The sequence below is a fragment of the Rana temporaria genome, chromosome 3 (assembly GCF_905171775.1).
Source record: "Rana temporaria chromosome 3, aRanTem1.1, whole genome shotgun sequence".
Classification (NCBI taxonomy): domain Eukaryota; kingdom Metazoa; phylum Chordata; class Amphibia; order Anura; family Ranidae; genus Rana; species Rana temporaria.
This window is the reverse complement of record NC_053491.1, coordinates 453,525,018-453,544,252: the sequence shown is the minus strand read 5'-3', so window position 1 is coordinate 453,544,252 and position 19,235 is coordinate 453,525,018. Positions and strand designations below refer to the sequence as shown.

The 19,235-nt window shown below is 43.0% G+C and overlaps 1 protein-coding gene across 3 annotated transcripts in view; it reads right to left on the bottom strand.

Annotated features, from left to right (window-relative positions):
- Window positions 1-791: 791 nt before the first annotated feature.
- Window positions 792-19,235, bottom strand: part of C3H17orf49 (chromosome 3 C17orf49 homolog) — a 30,755-nt gene continuing 12,311 nt past the window's right edge. Inside the window, exons 3-6 of one of the 3 annotated variants that reach the window (XM_040346671.1) lie at window positions 18,723-18,824; window positions 3,716-3,918; window positions 3,523-3,627; window positions 792-1,078 (exon numbers count right to left, since the gene is read on the bottom strand). In XM_040346671.1, the coding sequence (XP_040202605.1) occupies window positions 1,014-1,078; window positions 3,523-3,627; window positions 3,716-3,918; window positions 18,723-18,824 (475 nt within the window). In that variant the 3' untranslated portion in view covers window positions 792-1,013. Of the gene's footprint in view, window positions 1,079-3,522; window positions 3,631-3,715; window positions 3,919-18,722; window positions 18,825-19,235 lie in introns of all 3 variants that reach the window. The other 2 variants (XM_040346670.1, XM_040346673.1) reach the window with 2 other exon arrangements.

Below are 19,235 nucleotides of genomic sequence, written 5' to 3'. Positions count from 1 at the left end.
GAGCAACATCTCTCTCTGCTTTCTACCTCCTCACAGTGCAGATTGATAGCAATGGAAGCCATTGGCTCCTGTGGTGGGGGACAAAGCCCTGCTGCCTGCGTCAATTGACTTGGGAGCAAGCCCGCATGGGTACCCCCTTTAGCAAGCTAGAGGGGGTACTCAAACGAGGGGAGGAGCCAGGAGCCCGAGAAGACATGGATGGGGGCTGCTCTGTGCAAAACCATTGCACAGGGCAGGTAAGTATAACATGTTTGTATTATAAAACATAAAAGGTTTAATATCACCTCAACTCTCCAGCATCTATCAAACACCAACATAACCTCCTTTTTCATTACCTACCTTGGTCTTTATGCTTCTCTAGGCAATGCAGGCAGATGATGGGAGAAGCTGGTGTACATAAATATCTGATCACATCCTGGCACCCTCCCTCTGTACCCCATTCCAAAGCCCTCAGTCCTGATGAAAGCAGTGGGATGGCTATTGGGAGGTGAAATGTAAAGGGTAAAATGCCTTTATAAACAGGTTTCAGTCTGCAGAAGTGGGCATTCCTAGGACGCCATTAATGACTAATTGTATCCATTTTTTTTTACAGTGCAAATGTTTCTTGCTAAGATATTGAATTCATGAGGGTCTTGTGAAGCAGGATTGCCGATCTACAGCAGCAGTGCCCGCTTCCCTATAGCAGCACACAGATATTGGCAATGGCTTCACTGTGACATCTGCCAGTACTGTCTGTGCTGCTTCAGGGTGCCGTGGCAATGTACAACGCAGGATGAAGACAAATGACAACATTTCAGTTGAGATTTTTTTTCTTTTTATTAAAAAAACATGAAAACTGCCATCACATTTGTTCGCATCCATAGCAAAGGTCACAGGTCATCGGGTTGCCGCTGTTTCGTCGTGGCTAGAAGTGGTTTGGCGCGGCTATCTTCAGAAGAGGAAATGAAGGGATATCCCACAGAGGGGGTGGCGACACGGGAAATAATATTTACAAGCAGGTGTGGAACATACCATCAGCGAGATAAAAGGGGGAGATCACTAGAGTTCATAATAAAATTGGAATCCAAGTTTAGACTATCTGAAATGGAAATAATAACATATAGAATTAGAAGGTGTATTATGAAGCCAAGGGGTGGGTGCAAATAAAAGGGCAAAGGAAGCGAGAAGGACAAGATTGCAAGAAAAAATTCTAATTAAATAAAAGTAAAAAAACTTGCAAAGTAAAGAAAAATGGTTGATGAGGAGGTTTAAAGAAAGAAGGTAAATGTAGAAAGCAGATGAGATTGGTAGGTGAAGATGAATAGGGAAAGATCAAGAAGAAAAGATAAGAAAGCGGGACAATGGAGAGAAAGGGGAATAGGGTGTCAAAGTGGTGGGGGGGGGGGGGGCAGTAGGTACAAGATGAGAGGAAGAGGAAAGGGAATAGCGTGGCAAAGTGGTGGGGGGAAGACAGTAGGTACAAGATGAGAGGGAGAGGAAGGGGAATAGGGTGGCAAAGTGGTGGGGGGAAGACAGCAGGTACAATATGAGAGGGAGAGGAAAGGGAATAGGGTGGCAAAGTGGTGGGGGGAAGACAGTAGGTACAATATGAGAGGGAGAGGAAAGGGAATAGGGTGGCAAAGTGGTGGGGGGAAGACAGCAAGTACAAGATGAGAGGAAAAGAAAGGGGAATAGGGTGTCAAAGTGGTGGGGGGGAAGACAGTACAAGATGAGAGGGAGGAGAACAAGGAGGAGATGTGTGAAGAAGATTGAGAACAGTAAAAGGCGCAGGAAAAAAAAAAAAGGAAAGGTGCAGACAAGGCTGAGAAGAACAGGAAAAGGCGCAAAGAAGGATGAGAATAGGAAAAGATGCAGGGAAGGAGAACAGGTCAAGGTGCAGGGAGGGAGAAGAACAGGGAGATGTGCAGAGAAGGAAGAGGAGGTCAGGGAATGGTGGAAAGGAGAATGAGGAGAACAGGGAAAGGTACAGAGAAGGAGGAGGAAATGGGGGAAGGGTGGGGAGGAGAACAGGAAAAGGTGCAGAGAAGAAGAAGGAGAACAGGAAAACGTGCAGAGAAGGAAGAGGAGATCGGGGATGGTGGGTAGAGGAAGGAGGAGAACAGAGAAAGGTTCAGAGAAGGAGGTCAGGGAAAAGTGCAGAGATAGAAGAGACCAGGAAAACGGGGGGGAGGAGGAGGAGAAGGAGAACAGGGAAATGTGCAGACAAGGAGGAGGAAATGGGGGAATGGTGAGGAGGAGCACAGGAAAAGGTGCAGAAAAGAAAGAAGAGATCAGGTAAGTTGCAGAGAAAGAGGAAAGCAGAAAACGGTGGGAAGGAGAATATGGAAAGGTGCAGAGAATGAGGAGATCAGGGAATGTTGGAGAGGAGAAGGAGAACGGGAAAATGTGCAGTGAAGGAGGAAGAGATCAGGTAAAGGTGCAGAGAAGGAGGAGGAGGAGATCAGGGAAAGGTGCAGAGAAGATGGAGGAGATCAGGGAAAGGTGCAGAGAAGGAGGAGATCAGGGAAAGGTGCAGAGAAGATGGAGGAGATCAGGGAAAGGTGCAGAGAAGGAGGAGGAGATCAGGGAAAGGTGCAGAGAAGGAGGAGGAGATCAGGGAAAGGTGCAGAGAAGATGGAGGAGATCAGGGAAAGGTGCAGAGAAGGGGGAGGAGATCAGGGAAAGGTGCAGAGACGACGGAGGAGATCAGGGAAAGGTGCAGAGAAGACAGAGGAGATTAGGGAAAGGTGCAGAGAAGACGGAGGAGATCAGGGAAAGGTGCAGAGAAGACGGAGGAGATCAGGGAAAGGTGCAGAGAAGACGGAGGAGATCAGGGAAAGGTGCAGAGAAGACAAAGGAGATCAGGGAAAGGTGCAGAGAAGGAGGAGGAGATCAGGGAAAGGTGCAGAGAAGCAGGAGGAGATCAGGGAAAGGTGCAGAGAAGCAGGAGGAGATCAGGGAAAGGTGCAGAGAAGATGGAGGAGATCAGGGAAAGGTGCAGAGAAGCAGGAGGAGATCAGGGAAAGGTGCAGAGAAGATGGAGGAGATCAGGGAAAGGTGCAGAGAAGGAGGAGGAGATCAGGGAAAGGTGCAGAGAAGACGGAGGAGATCAGGGAAAGGTGCAGAGAAGACGAAGGAGATCAGGGAAAGGTGCAGAGAAGACGAAGGAGATCAGGGAAAGGTGCAGAGAAGGAGGAGGAGTTTAGGGAAAGGTGCAGAGAAGATGGAGATCAGGGAAAGGTGCAGAGAAGATGGAGGAGATCAGTGAAAGGTGCAGAGAAGATGGAGGAGATCAGGGAAAGGTGCAGAGAAGGGAGGAGGAGATCAGGGAAAGTAAATAAGGAGAACAAGGGAAGGGTGGAGCAGAGGATGTGAAGAAATGGGAGATGTAGAAGGTGGGCAGATGGGTATCACTAATCAGAGACTGAACATACAGACACAAAATGGAGGACAAGGAGGATAGAGAACATAAAAGAAAGGGTCATATAATGGTAAAGGATAAGAAATTGTATGGGAAAAATAAAATAAAACAAGATTTCATACCCTGGTCGAAGTTGATTTTTTTCACAGTGCTCCTTTCGCCCAAACCTTCTATATCTACCAGATCGCTGTTGGCGTCGGAGTCATTCAGGGCGCTGAGCGTTACATCTGCTGAAAGAAGAGATGCTGGGAATACAGCATGCCATTACATGCCCCTCCCCCTCCCCCCCACATCCCCCACTCCCCACCTTCTCACCAGAGGACTTGCGTTTCCGCATGGCACCCTGTGACCCGTCAGGTATCGTTGTCCCTCCCACAACCTGTGGCGCCGACACCATGGCGGCTGAGGAAGAGGAAACGGGCCCGGCCTTCTTCGCTACCTTACGGGGGGAATCTGAAGGCAGGGGGACCCCGCTGTCATCGTAGATCTTCCTTTTCACTGCGTACTTAATCTGTGCCCTGCCAGGAGAACAAGACGGAGGAGCACCATGAGGAACTAGATGGAGGTTGTGTGAAGAAAAGCAAGAGCACGGGCAGCATGCAGAAAACAACAGCCAATGACAAAGACACAGAGGAATATTATTGAGGGTATTGATAGGAAACCTCACTTGAGTCTTCCTGGCTCATCCTTGGGGTGAGCAGATAAAATAGGTGCTGCTGGTGATGAGCACAAATAATACGAATTATTGATAAGCACAGTGGGGTGGATTCAGGTAGGGGTGCGCAATGATACGGCGGCGCAGCGTATCGTATTTACGCTACGTCGCCATAACATACAGGAGAAAGTGTTGTATTCACGAAGCACTTGCTCCGTAAGTTGCTGCGGCGTATCGTAAATGGGGCCGGCGTAAGCCAAATGTGGAAGGGGGGGGGGGGCGTGTTTTATGTAAATGTATGATGACCTGACGTGATTGATGTTTTTTACAGACGGCGCATGCTTCCAAGTACGGCGTAACGACGTATTGGTTTCGACGTGAGCGTAAATTACGTCCAGCCCTATTCGCGAACGACTTACGCAAACGACGTAAATAATTCAAATTTCGAAGCGGGAACGACGTCCATACTTAACATTGGCTGCGCCTCCTAATAGCAGGAGCAGCCTTACGCCGAAAAAGCCTTACGCAAACGACATAAAAAAACGAACGCCGGTTTGTGAATCGACGTATCTAGGAAATTAGCATATTCTACGCCGACAACAACGGAAGCGCCCCTAGCGGCCAAAGTGATATTGCACACAATTCTACGCCGCCGCAATCAAGTTACGTCGGTGGAAGAAGCCTATTTTTTCAGCGTAACTGCCTTTCTGAATTGGCGTAACGAAACGCTGATGCAGATTTGAAATTACGGCGGCGTATCTGGAGATACGCCGCCGTAACAGGTACCTGAATCTACCCCAGTGATATCATAAGAACACTGGAGCACCAATATCAAGATTTATATTGATTTATGGGACATTTATATGTTTTTTTATGAATTTGAATTTTATTGCATGTATAAATAACACTAAGTACAGTGGAACCTCGGATTACGAGTATAATCCGTTCCAGGAGAATGCTCGTAATCCAAAGCACTCACATATCAAAGCGAGTTTCCCCATAGAAGTCAATGGAAACTAAAATAATTTGTTCTGCGTTGACATCTATGGCACGCAATACCGCATGTGGCCAGAGGTGGGGGGGGGGCTGGCGCCAGAGAGCCCCTGGAATATTTAGAAAGGCTCCGGGACAGCTCGGCTGAACTCAGAGGCCCAGATTCTCAAAGGGCTTACGACGGCGCAACGCAATGTACGCCGTCGTAAGTCCTAATCAGGGCCGTTGTATCTATGCGACTGATTCTTAGAATCAGTTACGCATAGATAACCATTAGATCCGACAGGCTTAAGGCTCTTACGCTGTCGAAACTTAAATGCAATTTTTTTTTCGCCGCTAGGTGTCACCTCCGTCGTTTTCCCCGTCGGGTATGCAAATTAGCAAAATACGCAAATTCCCGAACGTACGCCCGACCGACGCAGTAAAGTTACGACGTTTACATTAGACTTGCGACGCGTAAAGTTGCCCCTGCTATATGAGGGGCAACCAATGTTAAGTATGGCCGTCGTTCCCGCGTCGAAATTTAAAAATTTACGTTGTTTGCAGAAGTCGTCCGTGAATAGGGCTGGACGTCATCTACGTTCACGTCGAAACCAATGACGTCCTTGCGACGTCATTTAGCGCAATGCACGTCAGGAAATTTTAAGGACGGCGCATGCGCATTAGGTTCGGCGCGGGAACGCGCCTAATTTAAATGCTATACGCCCCCTACCCGCCTAATTTGAATTAGGCGGGCTTGCGCCGGGGATTTACGCTACGCCGCCGCAACTTTACAGGCAAGTGCTTTGTGAATCAAGCACTTGCCCGTAAAACTTGCGGCGACGTAACGTAAATGAGATACGTTACCCCGCCGCAGAGATGCGGCGATCTACAAGAATCTGCCCCAGAAAGTCTCGGGAACGGAGTATTTCGGAGTTTTACCGAACGGCTCCGGTCCCGAACTGTGACTGGAGCAATACAGGGTTACCACAGTAACACTACTAATACTACTCTGGGGAGGTGATCAGGAATTTTTTTTTATTCTTACACACTATGGGCTAGATTCAGGTAGCCCTGCGTAATGTTGTGCGGGCGTAGCGTATGGTATTTACGCTACGCCGCCGCAATTTAGAGAGGCAAGTGCAGTATTCACAATGCACTTGCTCCGTAAGTTGTGGCGGCGTAGCGTAAATCTGCCGGCGTAAGCGCGCCGAATTCAAGTTCTAAAGAGGTGGGCGTGTTTTATGTAAATAAAACCTGACCCCATGTATTTGACGTTTTTTTAAGAAAGGGCACATGCGCCGTTCATGAAAGAATCCCAGTGCGCATACTCCAAATTTTGCCGCAAATCGGCAATGCTTTAGACGTGAACATAACTTACGTACAGCCCTATTCGCGAACGACTTACGCAAACTACGTAAAAATTTCAAAATTCGACGCGGGAACGACGTCCATACTTAACATTGCGTACGCCTCATATAGCAAGAGCAACCTTACGCCGAAAAAGCCTAACGTAAACGACGTAAAAAAATAGCGCCGGCCGTACGTACGTTTGTGAATCGGCGTATCTACCTAATTAGCATATTCCTTGTGTAAATCGACGGAAGCGCCACCTCTATGCGTAACTGATTCTATGAATCAGGCGCATAGATACGATGCCGCAACTCAGAGATACGATGGCGTATCTGGACATACGCCGTCGTATCTCCTACCTGAATCTAGCCCTATGATTGCTTATAACAGTGAATATCACCGATATAAACAACCTTTTTTACTGAATAAAATAGATTCATTCAGTGTGTATTGTTGTGATTAGCCCTGTCTTGTACCATGTGATCACTGTGACCGATCACAGAGATCAACACAATAGTACACAATAAATGGCATGAATTAAAGCCATTCATTGTGTGTGATCAGCTGTGATTAGTCACATGGTACCGGAGTCCTGTCAAATAATGCCCGCTTGATACTGCGCATGCACAGCTCTTGCGCAGTAGGGTGCCGCTGAAAGCCTCCGAACACCGGAATTGACGATCAGCTGTAGACGGCGCCTGCTCACAATAGCCGACTTTGTGCCAGACGCTCCCGATGCTTGTGTAAGTCAGCAAGGGGCAGATTTCTTGATGATGGGCACGTGTGAGGGGCGGATGCCTACAGAAGGGGGCGTATTTAGTAATGATGAGCAGTGCTATTGCTTGTGTTAGATAGCTAAATAGCACTGGCATCCAAAATACGCCCCCTTCTGTAGGCATCTGCCCCTCACACGCGCCCATCAAGAAATCTGACCCTTGCTGACTTGCACGAGTATCGGGAGCGTCTGGCATAATGTTGGCTATTGTGCGCAGGCGCCGTCTACAGCTAATCAGCAATTCGGAGGCTTTCGGCGGCACCTTACTGCGCAAGCGCTCTGAATGAGCAGTACCAAGCGGGAATTACTCGACAGGGGGCATTTTTCGAAAGGACACCGGTACCATGTGACCAATCACAGCAGATCACATGACAATTTTACACAATGAATGGCTTTAATTCATGCCATTCATTGTGTTGATCTCTGTGATCGGTCACAGTGATCACATGGTACAAGACAGGGCCAATCACAGCTAATCACAACAATACACACTGAATGGGCTAGATTCAGATACCTTTATGCGGGCGCAGCGTATCTCCAATACTCTACACCGCCGTAACTTTGAGAGGCGAGTATGGTATTCATAAAGATTTTTCGGCCGAAGTTACGGCGGCGTAGCGTATTAGGGCCGGCGTAAGCCCGCCTAATTCAATTGTTGAAGCTGTGGGCGTGTTTTATGTAAATTAAGTGTGACCCCACGTAAATGACGTTTCTAACGAATGGCGCATGCGCCGTCCGTGAACGTATCCCAGTGCGCATGCTCCAAATCACGTTGCAAATAATCAATGCTTTGGACGTGAACGTAACCTACGCCCAGCCCCATTCACGGACGACTTACGCAAACGACGTAAAACGTGAAAAATTCAACGCGGTTCCGACGTCCATACTTAACATTGGCTGCGCCATGTTTTTGGTGGTTTATCTTTACGCCCGAAAAAGCCTTACGTAAACGGCGTATCTTTACTGCGACGGGCAAGCGTACGTTCGTGAATAGGCGTATCTTGCTGATTTACATATTCTAGGCGTAAATCAGCGTACACGCCCCTAGCGGCCAGCGTAAATAGGCAGTTAAGATACGACGGCGTAGGAGACTTACGCTGGCCGTATCTTAGCAACATTTAAGCGTATCTCAGTTTGAGCATACGCTTAAAGTTGCGCCGGCGCGGATTCGGACTTATGACGGCGTATCTACCGATGCGCCCGTCGTAAGTCTATATGAATCTGGCCCAATGAATCTATTTTATTCAGTAAAAATGGTTGTTTATATCGGTGATATTCATTGTTATAAGCAATCATATGCCTAGATTCACATAGATTGCCGCAACTTTGCGGCGGCGTAGCTTAAGGCATTTAGGCTACGCCGCCGTAAGTTAGCGAGGCAAGTACATGATTCACAATGTACTTGCCTGCTAAGTTACGGCGGCGTAGCCTAAAGCGGGCGGGCGTAAGCGCGCCCAATTCAAATGTGTGTAAGGGGGTGCGTTTTATGTTAATGGGGCTTGACCTTACGTTTTTGACGTTTTTTTTAACTGCGCATGCGCCGAGCGCCTACATTTCCCAGTGTGCATTGCGGCTAAGTACGCTGTACGGGCCTATTGATTTTGACGTGGACGTAAACGACGTAAATCCCGATTCACGGACGACTTACGCAAACGACGTAAAAAATTAGAATTTCGACGCGGGAACAGCGGCTATACTTAACATTACTATTCCAACTAGGGCCTAGGTCGAACTTTAGGCGGCCTATCTCTTACGTAAAATTATATATAGTATATTGCGCTGAATATTAACTAAGATAATGTGAAAACCAAAATATATGTGATTCAATATCCAATAAGTAATTGCACAGATCCGCAAACAAAAAACAATTAGTCCAATTGCATGGATACACCAGTGCTTCTTCCGTGAACAACACCCTGTGAAATGATTGAGAGATGTGGGATCTAATCACACTATGTAGATATCTGTTTCATATATGCAGCGCTTCCTCCACACTGATACAGCTCATAGAAAAACAAGAGAAGAGATCTCATAGCGCAAATAGCATGAACAAATTGAGATAAATAATTTCTGACGAGGTCTCACTCACGAATCCGCCGAGATTAAACAGCATTTAGGACAACCAAACACCAATCCTTCAAATTAAGCCGCTCAGCGTCTCTGATGCACTCTCCTCATTCGGATCTGCGATCCGTCCCGCTCGTAACTCCTCCCCCACGCGTTACGTCACTAGACACGTGACTTAGTCATGGGTAACTGCTTGCCAGGTCTCAGCTGATGTTATTTATAGTCAGCGAGATACTCAGGCACCAACGGGATGTGCAGTAAGGGAGTGTTTCATCTTACATCATCGCAAGCTCATAAGGATTGGTAACATATTCATATGTATAATATATAATTTTAATACAGGTACATTTTAAAATTTGTTGTTAAAAACAATCATTCATATTCGACAACTGGGGATATGTGTATATATACATAGCAGCCACCAGTGGTCACAAGTGGTACAACACTATAACCTCCAACACATCATCAATTTATATGGACAACTGTGGGTATGTATAACAGCCTCCAATGGTCATTAGTGGTACAACACTTGAAATTGTAACAAAGGAAACTCCAGCAACTTATCAATACCCATATTTGCCGGACATGATAAAAAATTTTCAATATTTTTTAAAATAAGCATAGAATATGTATATAAAAAATAGGCATAGAATATGTATATAAAAACCTAATAAAATACCTATTAAAATTAAAATTAAAACCAGAGAGGAAAAAATCTCAACATTACACATATAGGTAAAAATGTGAAAATGTATAAAATATATAAAATATAAAATCAGTAATCAGAGATGAAACAATTGAGATCAAATTCAATATTTAACCCATTCGGTGATAATGATCTCATTTCATGTATCCATCTTGATTCAGTCTGACTTAATTGCCGTACCATATGACTCCCCCTCCAGTGGGGATTATATTTAGCAATAGCCCAAAATTTGAGGTCTTTTGGGTTATTTTGATGACACATAGAAAAATGGCGTGACACATTATGGTCAGGGAAGCCCTTTTCAATATTTTGAACATGCTCCCTCAAACGTTTCCACAAGGGCCTTTTGGTACGGCCAATGTACTGAAGGGAGCATGGACATTGTAAGGCATAGACTACACCCTCAGTTCTGCACGTTATTAAATCTTTGATTTGATATTCCTTTTGAGTAACGTTAGATACAAAACTGGAGCATTTTTGTCCATTAAAATTAGTCTTTTTGCAGGCAAAACATCTTTTACAAGGGAAAAAACCTTTTCCTTGGAAGAAAGTTAGTCTGTTAGATTTAGTAGGGGGATCAGGTACATTCTTCGCCACTAAATCCCTTAAAGTGGGTGCCCGTCTATAGATTATTCTTGGCATACTTGGCAATATACACTGTAATTGTTTATCCGCCTGTAATATAGCCCAATGCCTTTTGAAGATAGTCTCCAATTGTTTGTGTTGGACGTTGTAATTCAAAATAATTGGTACTTGATCATCCAAAACTGTTCTTTTAATCCTATCTTCTATTAGTGTCTCTCTGGGTATTTCCAACACTTTTTGGATCTGTGTTTGTATAAAGCCAGTGTCATATCCTTTGTTCACAAACTTTTCACCAATCATATTGGCCTGGTCCATGAATATTTGTGGGTCACTACAGTTTCTGCGGATCCTGACCAGTTGCCCCTTCGGGATATTTATTAGCCAGGGGTCATGATGGCAGCTATCCACCGGTATGTAGCTATTTCGCTCAACCGGTTTGAAATAAGTTTTAGTGGTAATTCGTTGAGCTTCAAGTGTGATTTCTAGGTCCAGAAATTGTATAGTTTTCTCATTAATCATGTGGGTGAGTATGATGTTTTTCTGGTTCATATTGAGTTTTTCAAAAAATTGGATCAACGAACCCTCATCACCACTCCATATAAGAATGCAATCATCAATGAACCTTTTATAGAGAACTAATTGCTCAGGTGGGTCTTCATAAATAGCAGTTTCCTCCCACTCAGCCATAAACACATTGGCAACACTTGGTGCATATTTTGCCCCCATGCCTATGCCATTTAGTTGGCGATAATATTTCTGTCTATGCCAGAAATAATTGTGTTGTAGGCCGAATGCCAGACATCAACACAAACCTGTTTTGTTTCGACACAAGTGACCCAAATTTATTCAATGCCCATTTTGATGCCTGAATCGCCTCTACATGGTTAATAACAGTGTAGAGCGAGGACACATCAGCAGTGGCTAATAGATATTTCTTTGATCTATCGATCCTCACTGTATCCAAAATCTGAATCAGATGTTTCGTGTCCCTTAGATAGGCCCTTGTTTGTGGGACTAGTGGTTGAATAAACTTATCTACATATTGTCCAAGTCTAGAATTTATGGACTGAATTCCATTGATAATGGGTCTGCCTGGAGGTCTGAGTGGGTCCTTATGAATCTTCGGTATTGTATAAATTATAGGCACCCTGCAGTTGTCTGGAACCAAATATTTATGTTCTCTTTTATGAAGTACTCCTTTGTCCCTCCCTCTTTGAATCAAATCAATTAGTTCTTCCTTATATTCACACGTAGGATTTCCCCTGAGCTTAATATATGTATTTTGATCTTCCAGTTGACTTTCCAATTCTTCAAAATAATATTCTTTGGATAATACCACTATAGCTCCGCCTTTGTCCGCAGGTCTAATAATGACTTGTTTGTTGTCCTCCAGTTCCTTAATTCCTTTGTGTATGTTTTTGGGATCCGGGACTTTTTTAGTTTTTAATTTCTCTAGGTCTCTCAGAACCATTTTGTTAAAAACTTGGACATGTTCATTATTGTGAACCTGTGGATTGAATAACGACTTATTCCTTAATTGACTATGCTGAACTCTCCCCAAGAGGGTTTGATCCGATGCTTCCTTTATGGGTTGACTCATCATATATTTCTTAATATTTAATTTCCTGGTATATTTTTGTATATCCACATAGACATCAAATTTGCTCAGATTTCGTTTTGGAGCAAACTTGAGTCCTTTATCCAAAGTTAAAAGTTCCGTACGTGTTAGTTCTACCCCACTAATATTATAAATCCCTTCCCCTACTGGACCTTTCTTCTTTTGGATCTTGTATCCACCTCTGCAGCCTCTCTTTCGTTGGGACTTCGCGGGTGTGTCATTTGTTCGTATCGTGGGGGTGTTCTGTCGCTCCGACGATACTCTAAAAAAGATCTAGAATCATTTTCCTCTCTGTAGTTACCCAATGGTTCATATTTATTATACATTGGGACGGGACTTCTTCTATTATCATATTGATGATAGTCCCTAGGAGTTGAGCTCCCTTGTTGGTATTGTTGGGGCGGTGCTCTAGGCTGTTGCTGTGAATGGTTATCCCTGGGATCCCTATAGTCATGGCTATAGTACTGATGTTCCTGTTGATAACCATATTGATGCCCCCCTGATTGATCCGGTCGATTTTGTGGAGCTTTTGATTGTTTTTGGTTGTTCTTATTTTTCCAAAAGGCCTTTTTAGGTGATTTTGACCTTGGTTTTTGATTGCTTTTATTCCCCCACCAGGGTTTTGGAGTCCTAGGTTCATTGGGATCATTTCTTGTAGATCGACCTTGACTATTGGGATATTGGCCATTCGGGTTATCCCTATAAGGTCTTCCATATTCCCCTCCATTATGACTGGTGGGTTCTGGAGATCTATATCTCATCTCCCTCCTAGGAGATACTAATCGTACCTCCCTTTCTGGGGATGATGAGATTGATCCCCTATTACCATCCTTAAGGTTAATCTGCCATTTAAAAGTCTGGTGATGTTGGTAATCATACGTGTCCCTAAGATATTTTCTCTTCTTCCGTTGTTTAATCTCAAGATCCTTTTGCTCCAATACTTTGTTAAGTTGAGCAGTGAGTGTTATAAAAGAAGGAGTATCCTTATGTCCTTCTAGGAATACTTTACATTCAGCAATTTGTTTATTAATTGTTGCAATTTTTCTTTGTTTCCGTTTCATTATAAATTGCACTAATTCAAGCCCTTTTTCATTAAATTGCAACAATTAATAAACAAATTGCTGAATGTAAAGTATTCCTAGAAGGACATAAGGATACTCCTTCTTTTATAACACTCACTGCTCAACTTAACAAAGTATTGGAGCAAAAGGATCTTGAGATTAAACAACGGAAGAAGAGAAAATATCTTAGGGACACGTATGATTACCAACATCACCAGACTTTTAAATGGCAGATTAACCTTAAGGATGGTAATAGGGGATCAATCTCATCATCCCCAGAAAGGGAGGTACGATTAGTATCTCCTAGGAGGGAGATGAGATATAGATCTCCAGAACCCACCAGTCATAATGGAGGGGAATATGGAAGACCTTATAGGGATAACCCGAATGGCCAATATCCCAATAGTCAAGGTCGATCTACAAGAAATGATCCCAATGAACCTAGGACTCCAAAACCCTGGTGGGGGAATAAAAGCAATCAAAAACCAAGGTCAAAATCACCTAAAAAGGCCTTTTGGAAAAATAAGAACAACCAAAAACAATCAAAAGCTCCACAAAATCGACCGGATCAATCAGGGGGGCATCAATATGGTTATCAACAGGAACATCAGTACTATAGCCATGACTATAGGGATCCCAGGGATAACCATTCACAGCAACAGCCTAGAGCACCGCCCCAACAATACCAACAAGGGAGCTCAACTCCTAGGGACTATCATCAATATGATAATAGAAGAAGTCCCGTCCCAATGTATAATAAATATGAACCATTGGGTAACTACAGAGAGGAAAATGATTCTAGATCTTTTTTAGAGTATCGTCGGAGCGACAGAACACCCCCACGATACGAACAAATGACACACCCGCGAAGTCCCAACGAAAGAGAGGCTGCAGAGGTGGATACAAGATCCAAAAGAAGAAAGGTCCAGTAGGGGAAGGGATTTATAATATTAGTGGGGTAGAACTAACACGTACGGAACTTTTAACTTTGGATAAAGGACTCAAGTTTGCTCCAAAACGAAATCTGAGCAAATTTGATGTCTATGTGGATATACAAAAATATACCAGGAAATTAAATATTAAGAAATATATGATGAGTCAACCCATAAAGGAAGCATCGGATCAAACCCTCTTGGGGAGAGTTCAGCATAGTCAATTAAGGAATAAGTCGTTATTCAATCCACAGGTTCACAATAATGAACATGTCCAAGTTTTTAACAAAATGGTTCTGAGAGACCTAGAGAAATTAAAAACTAAAAAAGTCCCGGATCCCAAAAACATACACAAAGGAATTAAGGAACTGGAGGACAACAAACAAGTCATTATTAGACCTGCGGACAAAGGCGGAGCTATAGTGGTATTATCCAAAGAATATTATTTTGAAGAATTGGAAAGTCAACTGGAAGATCAAAATACATATATTAAGCTCAGGGGAAATCCTACGTGTGAATATAAGGAAGAACTAATTGATTTGATTCAAAGAGGGAGGGACAAAGGAGTACTTCATAAAAGAGAACATAAATATTTGGTTCCAGACAACTGCAGGGTGCCTATAATTTATACAATACCGAAGATTCATAAGGACCCACTCAGACCTCCAGGCAGACCCATTATCAATGGAATTCAGTCCATAAATTCTAGACTTGGACAATATGTAGATAAGTTTATTCAACCACTAGTCCCACAAACAAGGGCCTATCTAAGGGACACGAAACATCTGATTCAGATTTTGGATACAGTGAGGATCGATAGATCAAAGAAATATCTATTAGCCACTGCTGATGTGTCCTCGCTCTACACTGTTATTAACCATGTAGAGGCGATTCAGGCATCAAAATGGGCATTGAATAAATTTGGGTCACTTGTGTCGAAACAAAACAGGTTTGTGTTGATGTCTGGCATTCGGCCTACAACACAATTATTTCTGGCATAGACAGAAATATTATCGCCAACTAAATGGCATAGGCATGGGGGCAAAATATGCACCAAGTGTTGCCAATGTGTTTATGGCTGAGTGGGAGGAAACTGCTATTTATGAAGACCCACCTGAGCAATTAGTTCTCTATAAAAGGTTCATTGATGATTGCATTCTTATATGGAGTGGTGATGAGGGTTCGTTGATCCAATTTTTTGAAAAACTCAATATGAACCAGAAAAACATCATACTCACCCACATGATTAATGAGAAAACTATACAATTTCTGGACCTAGAAATCACACTTGAAGCTCAACGAATTACCACTAAAACTTATTTCAAACCGGTTGAGCGAAATAGCTACATACCGGTGGATAGCTGCCATCATGACCCCTGGCTAATAAATATCCCGAAGGGGCAACTGGTCAGGATCCGCAGAAACTGTAGTGACCCACAAATATTCATGGACCAGGCCAATATGATTGGTGAAAAGTTTGTGAACAAAGGATATGACACTGGCTTTATACAAACACAGATCCAAAAAGTGTTGGAAATACCCAGAGAGACACTAATAGAAGATAGGATTAAAAGAACAGTTTTGGATGATCAAGTACCAATTATTTTGAATTACAACGTCCAACACAAACAATTGGAGACTATCTTCAAAAGGCATTGGGCTATATTACAGGCGGATAAACAATTACAGTGTATATTGCCAAGTATGCCAAGAATAATCTATAGACGGGCACCCACTTTAAGGGATTTAGTGGCGAAGAATGTACCTGATCCCCCTACTAAATCTAACAGACTAACTTTCTTCCAAGGAAAAGGTTTTTTCCCTTGTAAAAGATGTTTTGCCTGCAAAAAGACTAATTTTAATGGACAAAAATGCTCCAGTTTTGTATCTAACGTTACTCAAAAGGAATATCAAATCAAAGATTTAATAACGTGCAGAACTGAGGGTGTAGTCTATGCCTTACAATGTCCATGCTCCCTTCAGTACATTGGCCGTACCAAAAGGCCCTTGTGGAAACGTTTGAGGGAGCATGTTCAAAATATTGAAAAGGGCTTCCCTGACCATAATGTGTCACGCCATTTTTCTATGTGTCATCAAAATAACCCAAAAGACCTCAAATTTTGGGCTATTGCTAAATATAATCCCCACTGGAGGGGGAGTCATATGGTACGGCAATTAAGTCAGACTGAATCAAGATGGATACATGAAATGAGATCATTATCACCGAATGGGTTAAATATTGAATTTGATCTCAATTGTTTCATCTCTGATTACTGATTTTATATTTTATATATTTTATACATTTTCACATTTTTACCTATATGTGTAATGTTGAGATTTTTTCCTCTCTGGTTTTAATTTTAATTTTAATAGGTATTTTATTAGGTTTTTATATACATATTCTATGCCTATTTTTTATATACATATTCTATGCTTATTTTAAAAAATATTGTAAATTTTTTATCATGTCCGGCAAATATGGGTATTGATAAGTTGCTGGAGTTTCCTTTGTTACAATTTCAAGTGTTGTACCACTAATGACCATTGGAGGCTGTTATACATACCCACAGTTGTCCATATAAATTGATGATGTGTTGGAGGTTATAGTGTTGTACCACTTGTGACCACTGGTGGCTGCTATGTATATATACACATATCCCCAGTTGTCGAATATGAATGATTGTTTTTAACAACAAATTTTAAAATGTACCTGTATTAAAATTATATATTATACATATGAATATGTTACCAATCCTTATGAGCTTGCGATGATGTAAGATGAAACACTCCCTTACTGCACATCCCGTTGGTGCCTGAGTATCTCGCTGACTATAAATAACATCAGCTGAGACCTGGCAAGCAGTTACCCATGACTAAGTCACGTGTCTAGTGACGTAACGCGTGGGGGAGGAGTTACGAGCGGGACGGATCGCAGATCCGAATGAGGAGAGTGCATCAGAGACGCTGAGCGGCTTAATTTGAAGGATTGGTGTTTGGTTGTCCTAAATGCTGTTTAATCTCGGCGGATTCGTGAGTGAGACCTCGTCAGAAATTATTTATCTCAATTTGTTCATGCTATTTGCGCTATGAGATCTCTTCTCTTGTTTTTCTATGAGCTGTATCAGTGTGGAGGAAGCGCTGCATATATGAAACAGATATCTACATAGTGTGATTAGATCCCACATCTCTCAATCATTTCACAGGGTGTTGTTCACGGAAGAAGCACTGGTGTATCCATGCAATTGGACTAATTGTTTTTTGTTTGCGGATCTGTGCAATTACTTATTGGATATTGAATCACATATATTTTGGTTTTCACATTATCTTAGTTAATATTCAGCGCAATATACTATATATAATTTTGCACTACTTTGTTTGACATACATCACTTTATTGCTGCGTTTATTATTTGGTAATTTTGTTAATGTCATTTTTTAAAATATTTAATTAGCGCTGTAGTACCATTTTTACACTATCTCTTACGTAAACGGCGTAAAAGTACTGCTTTGGCCGGGCGTACGTTCGTGAATCGGCGTATCTACTAATTTACACATTCTACGCCGACCGCAATGGAAGCGCCACCTAGCGGCCATCCGAAATATTGCAATCTAAGATAGGATGGCGCAAGTCGTCGTATCTTAGATATGTTTAAGTGTATCTCTGATTGAGAATACATTTAAACATAAGTCGGTGTAGATTCTGAGTTAGGTCGGCTTATCTACTGATAAGCCGGCCTAATGCCCCGTACACACCATCACTTTATATAATGAAAAAAAACGACCAAAAAAAATTGAAGCATGCTTGAATTTTATGTGTCGTTTTTCAAAACGTCATTTTTTACTTCACAGAAATTGACCGTGTAGCAAAAAACGTTGTTTAAAACGAAGTTTTTTCACCCGCGCATGCCCAGAAGCTACTTATGAAGCAAGCTTCAATGGTAAAACGTGGTGGAACGTAACCTCACTTTGCAAGATCATTGTGAGAAAAACGATGGTGTGGAGGCAACTTCGTCTTTGAAAATTGAAGTTTCAAAAACGTCATTTTTTACTTCACAGAAAATTTCTTTTTTTTTTTCATCACATAAAGTGATGGTGTGTACGAATCTACCTAATAGTGTGTTAGGATAAAAAAAAAAAAAAATCCTGATCACCTCCCCAGAGTAGTATTTGTAGTGCTACTGTGGTAACCCTGGATTGCTCTGGTCACAGTATGTAAAAAAAATATATAATTTTTTTTTTTTTTTACATACTGTCACCAGTCGGCGGCTCCCTACCGGGGGGGGCATTATTCGACAGGGGGCATATTTCTTGTCAGAACACTGGCAGTTGGCCAGTACACTGATCTGTCATTGGACACAAGGGGTGACAAATGGTGGTTGAGTTCAGCCCATGAGGTGTGATCCTAGGAGGACGACGTATGATGTCCTCCCAGGACAGTAGGGCTCCCGGCCGGCCGGCATTTTACAATAGGAATCAGGTAACGACCATGGTTTTGGAATGGGATGTCCAACACGTTAATAGAGCTGTGATGGTCAGGTGACCACGAAACTTTCAGCCATATAGCTTCCCCTTTCTACCACACCCCCCTCTTCTCCTTACACTGTCCTGTCCTTGATTACTGAGCTGATCTGATTTAAGTCTTCCCCGAAGCGTCTGACAGCCGCATGCAACATCTGAATCTCATTGTCTGTCCAGCGGGCCCTGGGGAGACACAAGTAGGAATGAGGAGTGAAAGCAGAGCCAAGGAGATTGGGGAGAGAGCAAGGGGGGAAGAAGGCATCACAGGGCAAAGAATCACAGAGGAGAATGCAAAACAGGAACCCATAGCACAGTGATGGTGAACCTTGGCAACCCAGATGTTTTGGAACTACATTTCCCATGATGCTGATCTACACTGCAGAGTGCATGAGCATCATGGGAAATGTAGTTCCAAAACATCTGGAGTGCCAAGGTTCGCCATCACTGCCCTCAGCAAAGTGTAAAACCAAAACTTTATAGTTCTGGATAAAGTAGCGAGAGGTTACCTACATTCCGAGCCCCCGATAGGGAGAGTCGCCCTCTATTTGTACTGCTGACCATCGTCACTCACAGGACAGAAAGCAATAGAACATC